This window comes from Natator depressus, chromosome 5, assembly GCF_965152275.1.
Source record: "Natator depressus isolate rNatDep1 chromosome 5, rNatDep2.hap1, whole genome shotgun sequence".
Lineage (NCBI taxonomy): Eukaryota > Metazoa > Chordata > Testudines > Cheloniidae > Natator > Natator depressus.
The window spans coordinates 13,310,080-13,328,577 of NC_134238.1; the positions used below are offsets into that span (position 1 = coordinate 13,310,080).

The 18,498-nt window shown below is 42.6% G+C and overlaps 2 protein-coding genes across 4 annotated transcripts in view; one reads left to right on the forward strand and one right to left on the reverse strand.

Moving 5' to 3' along the window:
- The window catches only part of LOC141987199 (elongation factor 2-like), a 34,296-nt gene extending 22,085 nt beyond the window's left edge, over nucleotides 1–12,211 (forward strand). The window contains 7 exon segments of the mRNA XM_074952318.1: nucleotides 1,735–1,930; nucleotides 2,220–2,478; nucleotides 5,733–5,840; nucleotides 7,326–7,679; nucleotides 8,251–8,433; nucleotides 9,880–10,012; nucleotides 10,997–12,211. Coding sequence (XP_074808419.1) covers nucleotides 1,735–1,930; nucleotides 2,220–2,478; nucleotides 5,733–5,840; nucleotides 7,326–7,679; nucleotides 8,251–8,433; nucleotides 9,880–10,012; nucleotides 10,997–11,028 — 1,265 coding nt within the window. The 3' untranslated portion in view covers nucleotides 11,029–12,211.
- A 3,556-nt stretch (nucleotides 12,212–15,767) lies between these two features.
- The window catches only part of PIAS2 (protein inhibitor of activated STAT 2), a 48,416-nt gene continuing 45,685 nt past the window's right edge, over nucleotides 15,768–18,498 (reverse strand). Inside the window, exon 13 of one of the 3 annotated variants that reach the window (XM_074952322.1) lies at nucleotides 15,768–17,824. In XM_074952322.1, coding sequence (XP_074808423.1) covers nucleotides 17,744–17,824 — 81 coding nt within the window. In that variant the 3' untranslated portion in view covers nucleotides 15,768–17,743. Of the gene's footprint in view, nucleotides 17,854–18,498 lie in introns of all 3 variants that reach the window. The other 2 variants (XM_074952319.1, XM_074952321.1) reach the window with 2 other exon arrangements.

Sequence of the window (18,498 nt, forward strand, 5' to 3'; positions counted from 1 at the left end):
ATTCCCCAGCTCCCCTCTTGGAGCTGTGGTTATAGCTTAGGCCAGCTGTAGGGCCTTACCCAGCTGCTCCTTTTCCCCTTGTCCTCAGGTTCAGCAGGCAGGCCTTCTGCTGTGAATGAGGCAGTATATATGCTGATCCCCTTCCTAAGGATCATTCCAGTTGGCTGGGAGAGAGGAGAGCCTTGTCCCACCCACTCTGCAAGGCTCCTGGTCCCTTAAAGAAATGGTAATGGTATGTCCTCCCAACACTAATTCCCAGAACCATTTTCTCTCTACCAATATCTCCTAGGGTCCTTGTCTATATCAGACCTCCCAAAATCTTAAAAGGCCATAACATGTGATGGGGATGGGTTGTTCTGTAGGCCTCAGCATGCCTAATGGGGCAGACTACCCCCTCACAGTGGGATCATGCTGAAATGTCTTGGTTATTTGTATCAGACCAAACCTGGAGAATCATGATGAGCACCTGCTCCTCCACTTCCAAACTCCTTATATGGAGTCCCATATTAAACTATCATCACCTGCATCTTGTTCAACATCTGCATGAAGCCACTAAGGGAAACTGTGCATTACCATTACATCAGAGGCAAATGGTGCCATCTACCAGCTATCCAAAGGCTTAGCTGAGATCAGCAATTGGATAAAGAGCAAATGGCTGAGGCTGAACCTGGGAAAGACTAAAATGATGCTGGTAGGGAGAAGGAAGTACTGTCCAGAACTCATCGTCTCTATAATATTGCCCTTCATTGATGGTTTCTTCCCTTAGGTCATGAAGACAGTCTGCAGCTTCAGTGTCCACCTGACATTTCACTGCTTTTAGAAACCCAAATAAATATGGATCCAAAACCCATCTAGATTTGGCAAGAAGATAGCGCAGCCTCCTGTCAGATCTGGACTTAGCCACAGTGAACCAGGCATTCATGACCTCCAGACTTGATTTCTGAAACTCTCTGTACCTACGTCTGAAACAGGTGACCACTTAAAAAAAAAATCAGTTGGTCACTAATGTCAGGCAGTCTCCTCTGTACAGACCACTGGCAACATGTCACTTCTGTGCACAGTGTGCTGCTTTGGTTCCTGATGAGTCAAAATCAAAGTTTTTGCCCTCCTCTTCAAGATCTACGTCCAAGTAGGCCAAGTTACATGAGGGACCACCTCACTCTGTGATCTTGGCTTTCCATAACACATCCGTTCTACTGGAGCAATGGAACTTGCAACCAGAAAAGTAAAACTTGTGCTTGCAGGAGACAGAGATTTATTGATGACTGGCCGAATTGTGGAACTCACACCTGGAAGACATAACGTTGACCACAAACCACCGTGTCCAAAGAGCAGAAACCAAAACCCACTCCTTTGAGCTAGTCTACCACATTATACACCTGCCACACACAAGCACAGACCTGTGACCTCTGGACTGGAAAGTAGGAGAGCTGTTAATTATAACTTTAGGCATATTTAATTTTGGGAGGTTTCAGAGTAGCAGCCGTGTTAGTCTGTATTCGCAAAAAGAAAAGGAGTACTTGTGGCACCTTAGAGACTAACAAATTTATTTGAGCGTAAGCTTTCGTGAGCTACAGCTCACTTCATCGGATGCATGGGAGGCATTCACAATAATGGGTACCATATGAAAAACAAGGCTTATAAAGTGGAAGGGGAAGGAAATGCTCAGTAAAGTGTTAGGCCTAGTTTTAAACAGCTTTTGAAGACTCATTGAAATGCATTGTTTTACTGTAGGTGTCAAAAACTGCGATCCCAAGGGCCCTCTGATGATGTACATCTCCAAAATGGTCCCCACATCTGATAAGGGACGTTTCTATGCCTTTGGAAGAGTCTTCTCTGGTATTGTTTCCACTGGACAGAAAGTTCGAATCATGGGACCAAACTACACACCTGGCAAAAAGGAAGATTTCTTCCTAAAATCTGTTCAAAGGTAGATGGAAATAGTTTGCTTCTGTTGAAGAATGCATGCATGCAAAAAAAAAAAAAAAAAAAGTCAAGATGCTTGCAAAGCCTATTTTTGGGAACCTAATAAAAGGAGCATTGTTTACTTTTGTCAATGAAAATACCAGATTTGTATGATTTTTTTTGGCTTACATAACAAAATGAGTACCAGAGGGAATGCAGGCAAATAAAAGGCAGTTATAGAAACTTCCTAAGATAAAAAAAGGCATAGTTTCAACAGATATATAAGGATTGTTACCCAACCTCTGTCTTTATAGAACCATTTTGATGATGGGTCGTTATGTTGAGCCCATTGAGGAGGTACCTTGTGGCAACATTGTTGGTCTAGTTGGTGTTGACCAGTTTTTGGTGAAGACGGGTACAATTACCACCTTTGAGCATGCACACAACATGCGAGTGATGAAATTTAGTGTTAGTCCTGTTGTACGTGTTGCTGTTGAAGCAAAAAACCCTGCTGATCTACCAAAACTAGTTGAAGGTCTAAAGCGTCTGGCCAAGTCTGATCCCATGGTTCAGGTGAGTGTTAGTGTTCAGGTGAGTGTTAGTTTTAGAGTTGCTGGTTTTCAGTGAAGTACTCCTGAGGGACTAGACTTTACTCAAAAAGATACTTATTCACAATAGCTTTCATAATCTGACATTTAGAATCTGCAGCCATACCACTTACATTGTAATCATATGAGACTGAACAAGCTAAGCAGGGATGGGCCTAGTCAGAAATTGGATAGGAAGTCTCTAAGGAAAACCCAGGCTTTGTAATGAGTAGTATTGGTTATTCATTAGGCAGCACTCTTCCCTCTGATTTAGCATTGAAACAATGTCCCAGCATGATGTTGGCAGTTGCTTATCTTTCAGATGAGATTGTAAAACCGAGATCCTGACTACTTGTCATTACAGATTTTCCAAGTGTGGGGATGTTATTAGTCTTAGGGTATGTCTACACTACGAAATTAGGTCGATTTTATAGAAGTCGATTTTTAGAATTTGATTTTATACAGTCAATTGCATATGTCCACACTAAGCGCATTAAGTCAGCGGAGTGCGTCCTCGCTACCGTGGCTAGCATTGACGTATGGAGCGGTGCACTGTCGGTAGCTATCCCACAGTTCTCGCAGTCTCCGCCGCCCATTGGAATTCTGGGTTAAGCTCCCAATGTCTGATGGGGCAAAAACATTGTTGTGGGTGGTTTTGGGTACATGTCGTCAGTCGCCCCTCCCTCCATGAAAGCAACGGCAGACAATAGTTTCGCTCCTTTTTTTCTGGGTTACCCGTGCAGACGCCATACCACGGCAAGCATGGAGCCTGCTCAGCTTACCGTCACCACTTCTGTTGTGGGCAAGTCTACTGTGGGGGCTGCTGTGATCCAAGTAGCCAATGCAATCATTGATGTTCTGTTATCAAGGGTACTGACTCTGGGAAATGTGCGGGCCTTTTTAGATTTTAGGTGCATCATATTCCTGTCCTTTGTCGCTGGTGAAGAAGTCTTGCAGCCATACATTCCGGTCCGGTCGACGTTGTAACACCCCATAACACTTCTGTGGTTGACACATATAACAGCTCCAGGGCTCTTGCTCTTTTGCTTTGGCCGAGGTACCTTGCCCTACCAGAACCTCCAAGCATTCGACACAGAAGCACCTTCAGCAGCTGGGATTGCTACACAGCAGCAGCTCCTGGGTGCCTTCGCAGCAGATGGTGCAGTAGGACTGCTAGCCGTCCTCATCCATGGTGTATGGCTCCACCGCTTCCGCTGCAACTCTGCTCTTCTGCAACTCCACAGCAGACAGTGCAGTAGAACTGGTAGTCATCCTCGGACATGTAGCTTGGCCGGGGGTTCTGGGAACGTCTTCCCTGCCCGGTTCCTAGCAACTTCCAGGGCATGGTGTACGGCTCCACCACTTCCGCTGCAACTCTCCTCTTCTGCTCTCCTGCAAGCTTCTGCCTCAGGCTGCTCTCCCAGCCAGCAGCACCACATGGTTGCACCTACCCCTTGCTCCCATGGCTCATTAAGCCTGGACAGTAGTAAGGAGCAGTTCAACTATAGGCTGAGCAAGTGCAGAATGGTGGTAGAATGTGCCTTTGGATGTTTAAAAGCTCGCTGGCACTGTTGGTCAGACCTCAGCGCAACCAACATTCCCATTGTTATTGCTGCTTGCTGTGTGCTCCATAATATCTGTGAGAGTAAGGGGGGGACGTTTATGGCGGGGTGGGAGGTTGAAGCAAACCACCTGGCGTCCGATTTTGAGCAGCCAGACACCAATTAGAAGAGCACAGGTAGGCGCGCTGCGCATCAGAGAGGCTTTGAAAACCAGTTTCATGACTGGCCAGGCTTTGCTGTGACAGTTGAGTGTGTTTCTCCTTGATGCAAACTCGCCCCCTTTGTTGATTTTAATTCCCTGTAAGCCAACCACCCTCCCCACTTTGAAATAAAGTAACTATTGTTTTGAAACCATGCATTCTTATTAATTTTTTAAAAATGAGATAACGGACAAGGTAGCCCAGGTGGGGTGGAGGAGGAGGGAAGGACAAGGCCACATTGTTTATTGTAGCCATACTAAAAATCAAACTGTTTGAATGACAGTCTTCTGTTGCTTGGGCCATCCTCTGGAGTGGAGTGGCTGGGTGCCTGTAGCCTCCCACTCCGCGTTCTTGGGTGTCGGGGTGAGGAGGCTATGGAACATGGGGAGGAGGGTAGGCAGTTACACAGTGGATGCAGCGGGGATCTGTGCTCTTTTTGGCTTTCTTGCTTCATCATGTCTGTTTGCTCCCCCAACAGACGCTTCATCATGTTCGTTTGCTCCCCCATTAGCCTCAGCATCGCGTCCTGCCTCCGCTCTTCGCGCTCACTTAATTCTTTCCTGGCCTCGCCCACTGAATGCCTCCATGCATTAAGCTATGCCCTATCAGTGCGGGAGGACCGCATGAGCTCGGAAAACATGTCATCCTGACTGCGGTTTTTTTGCCTTCTAATCTGTGATAACCTCAGGGATGGAGATGATAGGAGGAGCGTAGAAACATTCTACGCTCTACAATTCTGGGGGGACTGCATGGTCACCTGTGCTGCTGACTTCGCCACGCTGACCGAACAGGAAATGAAATTCAAAAGGTCCCGGGGCTTTTCCTGTGTATCTGGCTAGTGCATTGGAGTTCGAAGTGCTGTCCAGAGCGGTCACAATGGAGCACTCTGGGATAACTCCCAGAGGCCAATACCGTTGATTTGCATCCACACTACCCCAAAGTCGACCCAGCAAGGTCGATTTTAGCGCTACTCCCCTCGTCAGGGAGGAGTACAAAAGTCTATTTTAAGAACCCTTTAGGTCGACGGAACGGGGTTGGTTGTGTGGACGCAGTCATTTTTAAATCGACCTAATGCAGCTAAATTCGACCTAACCCCGTAGTGTAGACCAGGGCTTAGTGTCTGGCTAAATTAGCGTGGGCATTTTCTGCCTGTCTGAATTCCATATACAGTTCCAATGTTATGGAGCGCTCTTCACTTCCTATTGTAAGCTATTGTGTAGTTTTGCTGTATGATGTTAGACCACCTGCAACATTTCACTGGTGGGTCAGGTGATTCATTGTTAAGTCATTGGGATGAAAGGCACTTCATAAATGTAATGATATTTGGTTAATCTCCACAATAACAGCTATTACTAAGCAATTTTGGAAAAAATAAGTCACAGAATAATCTAATAGAAATTGCCTGTGGAATGTTCTGATTTAAATTAATTTAAGAAAATATTTTTTTACTCTTACACAACTAGTATTTCATGTTCTAGTGTATTATTGAAGAGTCGGGTGAGCATATCATTGCTGGAGCTGGTGAGTTGCATCTAGAAATTTGCCTTAAAGATCTGGAAGAAGATCATGCTTGCATTCCAATCAAGGTATAAAAGGCTTCTTTTGTGTCTATATCTGCAATGTACAGAAGATGTTTACACATTAAGGATGGGATTTTCAAAGGGTATTTGATGCAAATTGGGCACCTAACTTCCTTAGGCTTCTTTGAAAATACCATCCTAATATCAGACATCTTCATTTGCACTAAAACTTATTTGGCCATGGAAAAATATTTCTGTTACTAGGATTCCTTCTCACAGGATATTTTCCATATTTATAAGGCCTGAGGTTTTTTTCACAGAAAATCTTGGAATCAGAAGATAATGATTCTACTTGTCAATACAGCACAGTTCTTCAGCTGCATTTTATTGTCTCAATGAAATTAGCAGTCTGTGGTCTGTGTCAGGGAACACTTGTACTAGTGAATGAAACGGACTTTAAAGTCTACCTTGAACAAAATTACTCCTGGGGGAGTTCTGCGCCAAAAAATTAAAAATTCTGTGCACAATATTTTAAAATTCTGCAATATTCTGCATATTTTATTTGTCAAAATAACACAATATAATCACACCAGTTTCAATTATTTTGATAATTTATTTCAAAATACCTGTCAGCAAGTATGTCTGTAACAATACAGACAAAAAAAAGTTTCAGGAAATGTTTTTTTGACAAATAGATTCCTTACTAGGCATATTAATACAGAACTTTGGGTAATTCATTTAAACTACAATACAGAAAAGTATTTTCTGCACCCCTCAGAAGCAGTGCAAAGGCATGGGGAAGCCAGGGGTAATACAGGAGCTGAGGCAGAGGGAAGGAGCCTGAGAGTGAACCCTGGAGGACTGTTGGGTGTGGGTGGGAAAAGTATGGAACAGTTTCTTTTTGGGGAGAAGGGGATCGTTAGAGAGTTGGGAAGCCTCCCCCATGCAGACCGCAGCTGACCTCGAGCCTCTCCCATTCAGTCAGGCACATCTGCCCCTATCGCCATGGGGTCCTGGAGTGCCCCTCCCATTCAGCCCCTGGCTCAATGCTGTCACCCCACTTGCTCCTGAGCCTGCACCCCAGTCTGTCCACCCCACTAGCCCTTCTGAACCTCAGTCTGTGACACACACCCCAACAGCCCCATGTGCCCCACTCTGCCTCTGAACCTGGTTCCACAAGCAGATGAACGCCGTTTCTGCAGGTCAGCCAGGTGTTCTGGCAGCACAGCAGCCTCTGGTGGTCAAAAGGCAGAAATGCAGGACTTCTTGGGTAGAATGTATTTTCGGGGGCGTGGGGGGAATGTGCACCGGACATGATTACTGTGTGTGTGCGCACGCGTGCGTGTGCACAGTGGCATAGAATTCCCCCAGGAGTACAAAATAAAACTTGCTGCCTAAGGCAAAGAAATGATTTAGAACTTTTGTTATAAAAAGGGCAAATAATACAAATGTGGAAATGACAGGACATAGTAGGTTCCTTTTGTAATTTTAGGGTAAAATGTTGGATGTTCACTATTACAATTTTATTGGAATTTATTTGCTACCTCGCAGAAATCAGACCCAGTTGTATCTTATCGTGAAACAGTCAGTGAAGAGTCGAGCCAGATGTGCTTGTCCAAATCTGCCAATAAACACAACAGGCTGTATATGAAAGCTCGGCCCTTCCCCGATGGCTTGGCAGAGGACATAGACAAAGGAGAAGTCAGTTCCCATCAAGAACTGAAGCAGCGTGCCCATTACCTGGCAGAGAAATATGAGTGGGATGTTTCTGAAGTTTGTAAGATCTGGTGCTTTGGACCTGATGGAACTGGTCCAAATATCTTGGTCGATATCACCAGGGGTGTCCAGTACCTAAATGAAATCAAAGACAATGTTGTTGCTGGCTTCCAGTGGGCAACAAAAGAAGTAAGTATGAATAATAGTTTACATGCAGGATATTATTAGATATTAAAAATCTCTGACGTTATCCAAACACCTTTTTAGCTACTGATGGAATATATATGTAACCTTTCGGAAAAGACAACTTATTTATTAGAAATGTTAGGAAATTACACAAAACTATGAACAGTTTCAGCAAAGAACAGAAAAAAAATTGAAACTCTGTTTAGATGAACGATTTCTAGTGATTGTAAATGCATGGAATTCCTCCACCCAAATATTAAATAGTTTGTAGTCTGCGAGTGATTGAACTTTGATTCCAAGTGCAGCTTTGTTGTGAAAACGCCTGTGTTCTTAAAACTTGCATTTCCATGTTGCAATGAATAGTTCTTCTATTCCTTCAGGATATCTGCTCAGTACCAAAAGGAGTGTTCATGACTCTTAAGTTGAAGGTCAAGGTGTCAGTGTAAGCACACTGTCAAATATATTTCCACGTGAACTCCCATATCTGTAAAAACGTTCAAAGTAGTAAAAAGTGACAGTATCAAATCCACCATTTTCCTTTCAATTCTATAAAAGGTCATTGACTCTCTTGCAGGGTGTGTTGTGTGGGGAGAACATGAGGGGCATTCGTTTTGATATCCATGATGTTACTCTGCATGCCGATGCGGTCCACCGTGGTGGTGCACAAATTCTTCCCACTGTCAGAAGTGTCCTGTATGCCTCTGCTCTTACAGCACAACCCAGACTTATGGAGCCCATCTATCTCGTGGAGATCCAGGTATGTAAGAGGGTGAGCTAGAGGAGACATGAAAGGAATGTAATTGTACAAGTACTGTTAAGAAAGTTGCACTTGCTGTGGTTTTGGGTTTTTTTAGGAAGTTGGTCCTGTTTTCTGAGGATGGTAGAGTTGGAGTTTTGTGTGTCTGGAACAGGGTAGAGTTTGAGCAGAGAGAGCTACATGCATTGGGTTAAATCACACTGTTCTTCATGAACTGCCAGTGCCACTCAGTATAAGCAGCTCTATTTCTAAATATGTCTCTGCGTACTTAAACAGCAGTTTTTCTAGAGTTTTGACCTACTCTGTGTCTACACTACGATCTTAAATCAACCTATATAGCCACCAGGAGCACTTCCACCAACTGAAGAGGGGCAGGCAGCAGCCCAAGCTGGGAGCCTGGGTGGCAGCCCAGCTGGGAGCCAGCTTTCTTATCAATTTCACAACTCCGACGTAAGGAACACAGTGTCACATAGACACTAAGCACTACGCCTCTTGTGGAGATGGAGATATGTCGGTATAGTAGGGCACATACATCGGTGGGAGCAAGGCTATAGACACTGACATAGTTAGGTTGACATAAGCTGCCTTATGTCGACCTAACTCTGTAGTGTAGACCAAGCCTAACACTCACTTCTCGTTTTGTTTTGGGGAGAGGAAGGGTTCAAATTACTTTGTTTGGTAAATGCAAGACCTCAGGAAATTTCTATTTGTACTAAAAGTATGTATTATTTTCTATGGCAAAACACATACTGGTTTGCCTTTTTTTAAAAAAAAAAAACCCTCAAGTTCAATGCCTGCCATAATTTAGAAATGTGTAGTGGTAAAAATCCCCTACCAGAAAACACTCTAACAGTAGAGTTGCTTGAATCCCATCACTTTCCCACAGTCCCCCCAGCCAAGTGAGGGCATTGCAATGAACAACTGGATCTGCTTGCTGTGGCTACTGCTGCAAAGCCATTCTTTTTAGCACCTGAAGTAGTACCTTGACTGTTTTAACATAGCGTTATCAGTGTGTGTCAAGCATTCTTTTAAATAATTCCATTTACATATTTACCTTAGTGTGCGTTTAGTTTTAGACAAATGATGGGAGCCCTGCCTATCACTGATCTGCCCTTTCACTAAAAGACGTAGAGAATTATTATTCTGGGGCAAAAAGTGAGCAGAAGTTCTTTACTGAACACACAACCTTTGGACAGTGCTGCACAAACATATGCTGCAGTGTGGTCTATTGCAGACACAAATGACATGCTTGGGATTGTACAACCCGAGACTGGTGCAGAGGTTGGTGAGGAAACGCCTTGGAGAAGGGAGGCAGGCACACATAGAGGTGGTTCCAGGGTGGGAGAAGAATCCAAAGGGATTGTCTGGTGCTAAGTTTAGTGCTGCTATGTTCAATGACCAAGCCATTGCTATTTGTATGTAACTTAGTAACATTTTTCTTCATAGTGCCCCGAACAAGTGGTTGGAGGTATCTATGGTGTGCTGAACAGGAAACGGGGCCATGTCTTTGACAAATTCCAAATGGCAGGAACCCCGATGTTTGTGGTCAAGGCTTATCTACCTGTAAATGAGTCTTTTGGTAAGGAGGCCATATTGTCTTTAGCCAACTCCTTGTACCTTCCTTAAGTATGTCTGGATGGTGGGGGAGGGCTTCCAACAATGTGGCTGGGAGTTAATGAAATGGGAATTCTTACATCTGACTTCGTTCCTGGTGTTTTTTGCATCTTCAACTCATTGTGTTGACAGGCAGCTTTCTCCGCTGGGCTTTAATGTCTTCTTGGCACCCTGTGCGGACACATGCAACTTACTCTTCCCAGCTGAGGACATTCCAGGGTGACCAGGACCCTACTTCTGTCACTAAAGATATTTATTAAAAGCAGGATCTTATGCTCTAGCAAACTTGTGTAACACAGAGCTATACCAGCTTACCACAGCCGAGGAGATAGCCTGATGTTTTAAACCAATAACCCAATCTACATAGCCTTACTGATTAACTTGATATTATATCCCTTTCCTTTCACTGCCCAGAACTTGTCAATTTTCAGTGTACTTTTTTTTTTTTTTTTAATATATATAAACTGAAACTGCCCTTTTGCAGTGAGGATGTGTTTAGTAGTGAAGCTGGAGGCTTTGCCAGCTGTGGGGCAGGGGGACAAGGTAACAGATGGGCTTTTGACATAGTGTGAGAAGCACATTAACTGGATAGTTCTGCTGAAATTATCAATATGAAATGAGTATTTAAAGGATCATCTTTAGATTTCAGTTAACATTGTAAGGAGACAATTAACACATCAGAACTATTGTTTGTGTCTAGAGATTCAGACAGACAGTACATGGGTTTCTTTGTTTCCTATTTGGAAGGTGCTATTTGCAATCAGAAGTTTGAACTTTTTCTAATGATAGGATACATTGTGGAGGTTGCACATTATTCTGCACCTTGAGCATCTTGTAGAAACCCAAATGCTGAAACAGCTGCTCCTAGATTTCCTTGGTATATAGGTAAGGCTTGTCATTCTCAGCTGAGGAACTGAAGCTGTTCCAAAAACTGATATTTTCCATACAGCTCATACTAAGTTGCATTCCCAGGAGTACTGATATCGCAGTTGGGAAGGAGCTAGTCACATGGCTGAATTGCTGCAGCTGGAAAAGAAAAAAGGAGGCAGTCGTTGTTTGGTGAAGAGGGAAAGGTGAAACAAGTCAGTCATCCTTTTTTAATAAATATACTTACATCCAAAGTAGTTCTGATGCATGTGAATCACTCATCTAGGGAGAAAGGGCAAGATCCACAAAGGTACTTAAAAAGGAGTACTGGTGGCACCTTAGAGACTAACCAATTTATTTGAGCATAAGCTTTTGTGAACTACAGCTCACATCATTTAGGTGCGTTTCTGCTGATGGGCATGTATAAAAGCCAGCAGCAGTCCTGACACTGGACCACAGCTCTTGCTGAAACCCTGCAGTTTTTCAGGCTCGTGTTCTTCACCTACCTCCCCATAGGGCTTGATGGTATAGGCACTCTCAGAGCACACCTGTGGGGTTAGCCCCCATCCATGAGACAGGTGTGTATGTCCATAATGCACAATAACCCAGGAGTCGGTGTACTCTCACCTGTGATGAGGGAGTAAGGTTCAAGTACCCAGCAGGGATTGAACCTGACTTGCCCTCAGCCCAGGTGAGTACCCTGCTTGTAATGGAGGGGTTCTCTTCTCCCCCATCCACCTAGTCGTCTTGGCATTTCACTCATGCCTAATTTAGGCAGCTCCCCATTCAGCTTGCTAGCTTCTGCGGTGCTTAGGTCTCTCCTGTGCATCGTACAATGAATACGAGTGCCTAAGTTGAGGCTGAGATTCCACCAGGAAGTTAACCATTGCAATACAGTTACTAGTCGTTCACTTGTAATTACAGTTAGGTGAAAAGTAAACAAGAGGTTAATGTGCTCAGTTAGAAACCTGGAAAAAAACAAAATGGTAAACTTCAGGGTGGTCAGTTTCCCAGAGGTTGTAATTGGGATAGCACACGTACAGCACTGTACCACACAAGACTTCCTAGCTGTTGGAAAGGAAGGGTCAAGCTAGGACTGCTCCACCCTATCCCCTAACCTTTTTTCTGGCTTCATGGCTGTTGCTTTCCACTAAGAAACCAGCACAGAGCAACCGATTGCAGCAGGAGCACAAGCGGTAGGTGTGAAGGAAGGATTAGAGGTGCCAGACTCCTGTGTGAAGTAACCAGGTGCCTTGTGTGATTGTCACTGATGTTCTAAGAATTAAACAGTGGACAATGGGGCGGGGGGGGGGATTACAATACAACACTGGCTATTTTAATGGTTTAACGTGCTTTCTAATCATGCTCTTGCCCAAGTTGAGCTTAGCTTCTCGGTGTTTACACAGCTAGAAAGGAGAGGCTCTCTCTTGTACCGGAACTGGAGTTCAATGTTTTGTCTCTGTGGGTATTCTGCTCTAGAGCTAAACGCACCTCAAGAATCTCACTCCTCTGTGCCATTCTAGCAAAAACTATTAAATCCACAGTAGGGCTTCCAACTCTGCCTAGACACAGCAGGTATGACTGGCTGACTTTGCTTTCCTGGCCCCCAGGTTTCACTGCTGACTTGAGGTCCAACACTGGTGGTCAAGCTTTCCCACAATGTATCTTTGATCATTGGCAAATTTTGCCTGGAGATCCTTATGATGCAACTACTCGTCTTTGGCAAGTTGTGGCTGAAATACGCAAGCGCAAAGGCTTGAAGGAGGGTATTCCACCTCTAGACAACTTCTTAGATAAGTTGTAATTACCTTCTCTGTTTATCATGTTACAATGCCCAGTTTCACCTTGTTACATTTCCTCAAAACCAGGAAGGAAGTAGTAAGCTTTGAGAATATCACATTGAATACAAACAATCCAGCATATTGCAATTATATCATGTTCATTGCCCCCCCCCAAAAAAAACCTATAAAAAAAAATTGTTGACTGACTAGAGGGGTTATTTTTGTAAGCAGGCCACTCAGTAGTTACCTACACCTTTCACAAAAGAGATTCTTTCCATTAAAACGTAGTCTGTTTCAGAACTGTCCTGATGCAGAAAACAGTGGAGGCAGCTGCTTTACTATAGAATTATGCAGGAATTCTTAACTAAATTTAGGTTTTTCTTCTTAGTCCCCTTAAAGCTAATAATCTATTTCACTTTGAAAACATACATGTTCTTGATATAGTGAAAGTGATCTTAGAAACCAAGCCTTTTAACACAAGATTAAAGTTTTGAATGAACCTAGATTATCTGTTTTGTATTAGGGAAACTGAAGTAGACAATTAGAAAAAACAGCCCCCAATTTCTTACTAGCCTGTTCCAGTTTCTGAAAGAATTTAATAATGTAACTAAAAAGGTGTTCGGGAAAGCCTTCTCCCAAGCTGCTCCAAATAATAGCCATCATCAGTTTGTTGGGGTGAGGCTAGTTTTGCTTTTATCTACCACTATTTTCTCTACCCCTCAGAGTATGTAATAATGTAGGGATTTTTTTTTTTTTAAAGTGGTAGAAACTACTTTCCTCTAGCAGCTGAACAGTATCTGGCTCTGTTCAGTTCAATTAAGTTACACTCCAAGCAAAAAAAAAAAAAAAAAAAAAAAAAAAAATTCTTTTACAGTGGAAGCTAAATGGAAGTGCTCTTACATTTTATCACACTAAAAAAAACCCCTCAATATACATCAATCTTGCTATGAAGCGAGGAACATGCTGAAGTACAAAGCCTTAAATATTCCCCCTATTGCATGGGTGCAATAAGGGTACCCTATGCTGCCCAATTCAGCATGTTCTCCAACACTGCAAACTGCATTCCCTAGAGTACTCAAAATATTCAGTATAAACTTTCTAGCAGAAGGTTTGGTATGGCTGACATGTCAAAGCAGTCTGTTAGGAACCATTCACAAATGTCTTAACTAGTAGCTGCTGTATGTACATCTGTATAGTATTAGAACTGTAGCCAGCTATAATTTGTCCATAGAAGTCTTTCAATTGCATTCATGGCTCTCACTGTACTGTTGGGCCTGATATTTAGAACTATGCTTTCCTATTAATTGAATGTAAACCTTGCATAGGACTTCCATCAAAAAGTTTTGCCAGTTTTTAAAACAAAAGAAGCCCAACTTTGAAAAACTGCTGCGATAACATCTCATTCTACAATTGCCAGTTTGCAACTGACGAGGAAAACAGCAATGGACGAAATTGAATTACATTTGTCAAGCTAAAAATCACACACAGAGCTCAAACTTGACTTCCTCTCAGTGCTTGTAAACTTCTCCGAGAAGAGCGGTGTTTGAAAGTGGAGACTGCATTTGCCCCACTTACTTAACATAATGATCATTGTTATATGGCGGCTGAACAGCTCCTCTCCCCCTGCACCTGATTTATACTAATGGTATGTAGCAAACACTTCAACGAGTGGTGCCAAGGAAATACTTCAATTCTGTTATAAATTCCATTACTCAGTCTCTCACAAAGAATGTACTGTTGAGAAACTGAGCACTGATCAAAGCATGAAAGCTGAGAGGGATTATCCCTTCTACTACAGCCTCTGCAGGGGGCTCTGTCAGGGTACATTTGCCATCATGCACCCATGATGCAGCCCACCGTTACCTGCTGCGCTAAGTTGGAGTGGGTTTATCAGGTGAGTCATTTTTTCTTGTCCCTGGTTGCAGAGCAGCCCTCTGGAGCTCCTTGTATGCTAGTATATCCCCATGGCAGCTCTAATTTATACTCGGCCCACAGCAGGTTTCCTGCCAACCAAGCATTGGGCAGAGGGAGAGTGTGTGGCTAAAGCCACCTTTTGCCTCTTGGGTATGTTTGGTGCTGGGACTCCTGGAGAAGTGGCACAATCTGTCCTGTGGCTATGCGCTGGTGAAGTCCATTTCTCATTGCTGCACAGCCAGTTCTTCAAATCCAGTCCAGGTCAAAGGGTTGTTGTGGGCTTTTGGCTCTCCCTCCATCCAGTTTTACATACTGTAAATAATCTTCACACAACTATACAGGTCAAACCAGAAATTTCTTTTTGGACTGGGACTAAGGTAGTTATACCACACAACTTTGGCTTCCGGCAGCTGAAGCCAATGCACTAGACTTCCGTCTGAGAAGTGAAAAACAGACTATAGTAGTTGCTGTAGAACTGCAGGCACCACTGGCAAAACCTTCTGCATAAAGTTCTCAAATTGTGAAGGGACAGCTTGTCACTTCATTTCACTGCTGCAGTATGGATGTTCCAAGCATGCAGACGAGGAGGCACAGGTATACTGTGCATACCCTTCCACCCTGCTCAAATGGAAGGGAGCACTGAACAAATCTGATCATGGGCAATTTCTTAAGTATGTTTCCTCAGTTATCTGCTGCTCTGAGAAAAGGAAATCTTTCTTTTTAATTGAGCAGATACAACAGACTAGGAAATTATAGAATTGCATATTGCAATTCAGTGCTTCACGTGTTAGTTTATGATCCACTGTATCAGAATACCAGTCTTGGTCACTGACTTCTACTCCAGCTGTCGTATGCACAACATGCCTCAGGTGGCACATAACCAGGATTCACCACTGAATTTAGTCTGCTGGTTGGATCGTTAGCTTCCCCGGCCCAGGCCAGATACTGAGCGTGTGTGACAAATACTGATCCATCCCAGCATCTGCAAAGTACCAGATGTTCTTAGTACAAGAGAACTTTTAAAAATATTGTTTATCTTTAGTGTCTTAACATTAGCAGGACTATGCTATTTTTACTTCAAATATGCAATTAGTATAGAGAAAAACACTAATCACCTAAAGAAAATTAGAAACAATAAGCAGCTTGGCTTTATTAACAAATCATGCCAGAAAAAACTTGCTCATTTAATAGGTACAAAGTTAGTAGACAAAGGGAAAAAAGAGTAGGGGATGCACTATTAAGATTGACATGAACTGAAAACTGGCTGAAAGAGCATACAAAAAAAGCTACAAGTAACAGGAATGCCGATAATTTGGGGTGGGAGTGGAGGATGGCAAAGGGATCTGAAATCAGCCCTGTTTTAACATCTCCTGTATTTACATTTAGTTCAAATACTATGGTAACAAGTGCCATGAGTATGGCTTTCGGAAGGCATAAAGCACACTGGACTAAGTGCAACACTTCCTCATCTAGTATCAAAAAATAAATAAAATATATTAGGGAAGAGACAGGAAAGAATGAAAATGAGTTGTTAGGGGAAGAATTTTAAATATAGTCAATAGAAACACTATACTTGGAGAAGTTGCAATGTCAAGATATACAGACAATACCAAGATTCCAGCTCTAAAGCAAAGCATTTCCTTATCACTTTCCTGGTCTGTAACCCCTTCCAACATGCAGCACTGAGAACATCCATAGAATACTGTGTAAAATTCTGGGTACCACCAAAGAAAATATCAGGGAAGAGGAAGAAAAAGATCAAAAATATTAAAGGGAGGGATTAGGAGGAAAGATTAATTATAGTCCTGATCAGCAAACCCTTCTAGACACTATACACAATAGGACTGTTAAGAAACCTTGCATGATTTGGCCCTATATGTATATTTTGGCTAGGCAGGGACAGTGTCTACACCTGTTTGACGATTATCACAACAAAGAAACCCTCTAGTCTACCATGAAGTTTAACAAGGAGTAATGGGCTGAAAGAGTAAAGAAAGTTTCCCAAACGTAGTGTCAAACTGTGCAGTAGCAAAAAAGGCGGGTGAAGCTGTTTGAATCATTTAAAGCTCAACTAGACAAAGCTTTGGCAAATATGCACAGAGAACAATCCTGCACTGGACCAAAGACAGACTAGAGAGATAAGTAACTACTTTGTGATTCCAACAGCTGCACTGAAGGACACAGTTTAGTTTTATGAACTAGTATGGGTAGGCAATTACATGAAGGAAGAAAAAGGATTTCATCGTCTGAACAGGGTTTTTTTGTTTGTTTTTTTACTTTCCACCTTATACAAGAGGCCTGGCCAGAAGTTAAAGGACCAAAGCCAGGTTCTGCATAGCAGTTTGTTTGTTGTGTTTACACTATGAATTGAAAGCACACATTAACATCTGTATGATGAAGGGTTTGCATAGTTTTTCTCCAAAATACACAAGAAAGAACACTTTAGGAATTTGCATTCATAAGTAAACAACACAGTCCGGAACCAATTTACAGGATTTTTTTCCCCCCCATGGAAGGGGGAGGAAGGGGAAAGAAGGATGTAAGGAACAAACAAATATAGCACAAATCATGGCTATTTCACAAACCTTCATTATTCTAAATGAAGTTTATTACAGGCTGCAGTGAAAGAATTCAGCAATGCAGACTTCTGCACCTTTCTCTTGTATCCAGGATAAACATATGCTGTTTTCATTCTAGAGTGGTTAAGTGCCTTTTTTATTTAAAAAAAAGTTGTTTTTTACATTATTGCTGTGTAGGAATCCATCCAACAACAAAACAAAGTCAGTTTCCCCAGAACAAGCCAAACAGTACATTTGTTCTGACGATCTTTTTTACTCCAAATATTTTATGACCGTGGGGGGAAGGGAGGGGGGGGGGAAGAGTTCTAATCATATCAGTTCCTACTGTAGATGTAGTTTTACTCGACTTTCAGAAGGCAACAGAATCAATCTGTCTCTTTAATAAATATCAAAATAGCTTCCAAGACACTGCAGTTCCTTCTCTAGTCATGACGAGCAGCTTTGTGCAATTACTTCTAGAGTTTTTTGCTGCCAGCGTTTCAGTCCAATGAGATGATGTCAGGAATGCTGCTCCCACTGCTGGTTATGACTCCTGTCTCACTCCTGCTTGAAGAACTAACGTGAGTGCTGCTCTCCTGGTGGCTGGTAGATGTGATGATATTGCCAGGGGTGCTGCTTGTTAAGGTTGAAGTGAGACTATCCAAAAACATAGGAGGACAGTACTGCTTGAAACAAACAATGATGCCGATAAGGAAGAGACTTAACTGCACAAGGGAAAATAAGCTCTGAGGATGCATCTTCCCTACAACAAGTTAGTTAACTACAACAGAAACTTGCTAATACATGCATAATAAGAACCAGACTTTTACAAACCAGCAAGCAAGAACACAGCAAGCAGAGAATGCATCAAAATATATTCTGCTCATTTATTTGAGAAGGCTAGGTTAGTTTTAACAACACTTCACTACTTCTAATACATATGCCACAGAACATTTACTGGCATACTATGAAATCTTAGTACGGAGGTGTGGCAAGGTCTTGTGTTGCTATGACATCTCATTAGTGGAAAATTTATCTCAATTTGCAGATGTGCAAGTATAAGAGGGTCTCCTGTCATTTGTGTAATCATCTTATATTTACATAGCACCTTTAATCCTGAATGACACAAGAGTGCTTTGCAAATTCTGTGTCTACAAGAATCACTTCATCCACACCACTGAAGTGCAGCCACTTAACAGGAAGAGATACTTGACTCTAAGAACATTTTACCAATGACAAATGGGCTGTAATAGTCGGATTTTTTTTTTTGGTAAACTAAACTCATGCAAATTCGAAACAGGTTTCCTGAATTGGCAGAACCTCCTTTTAAA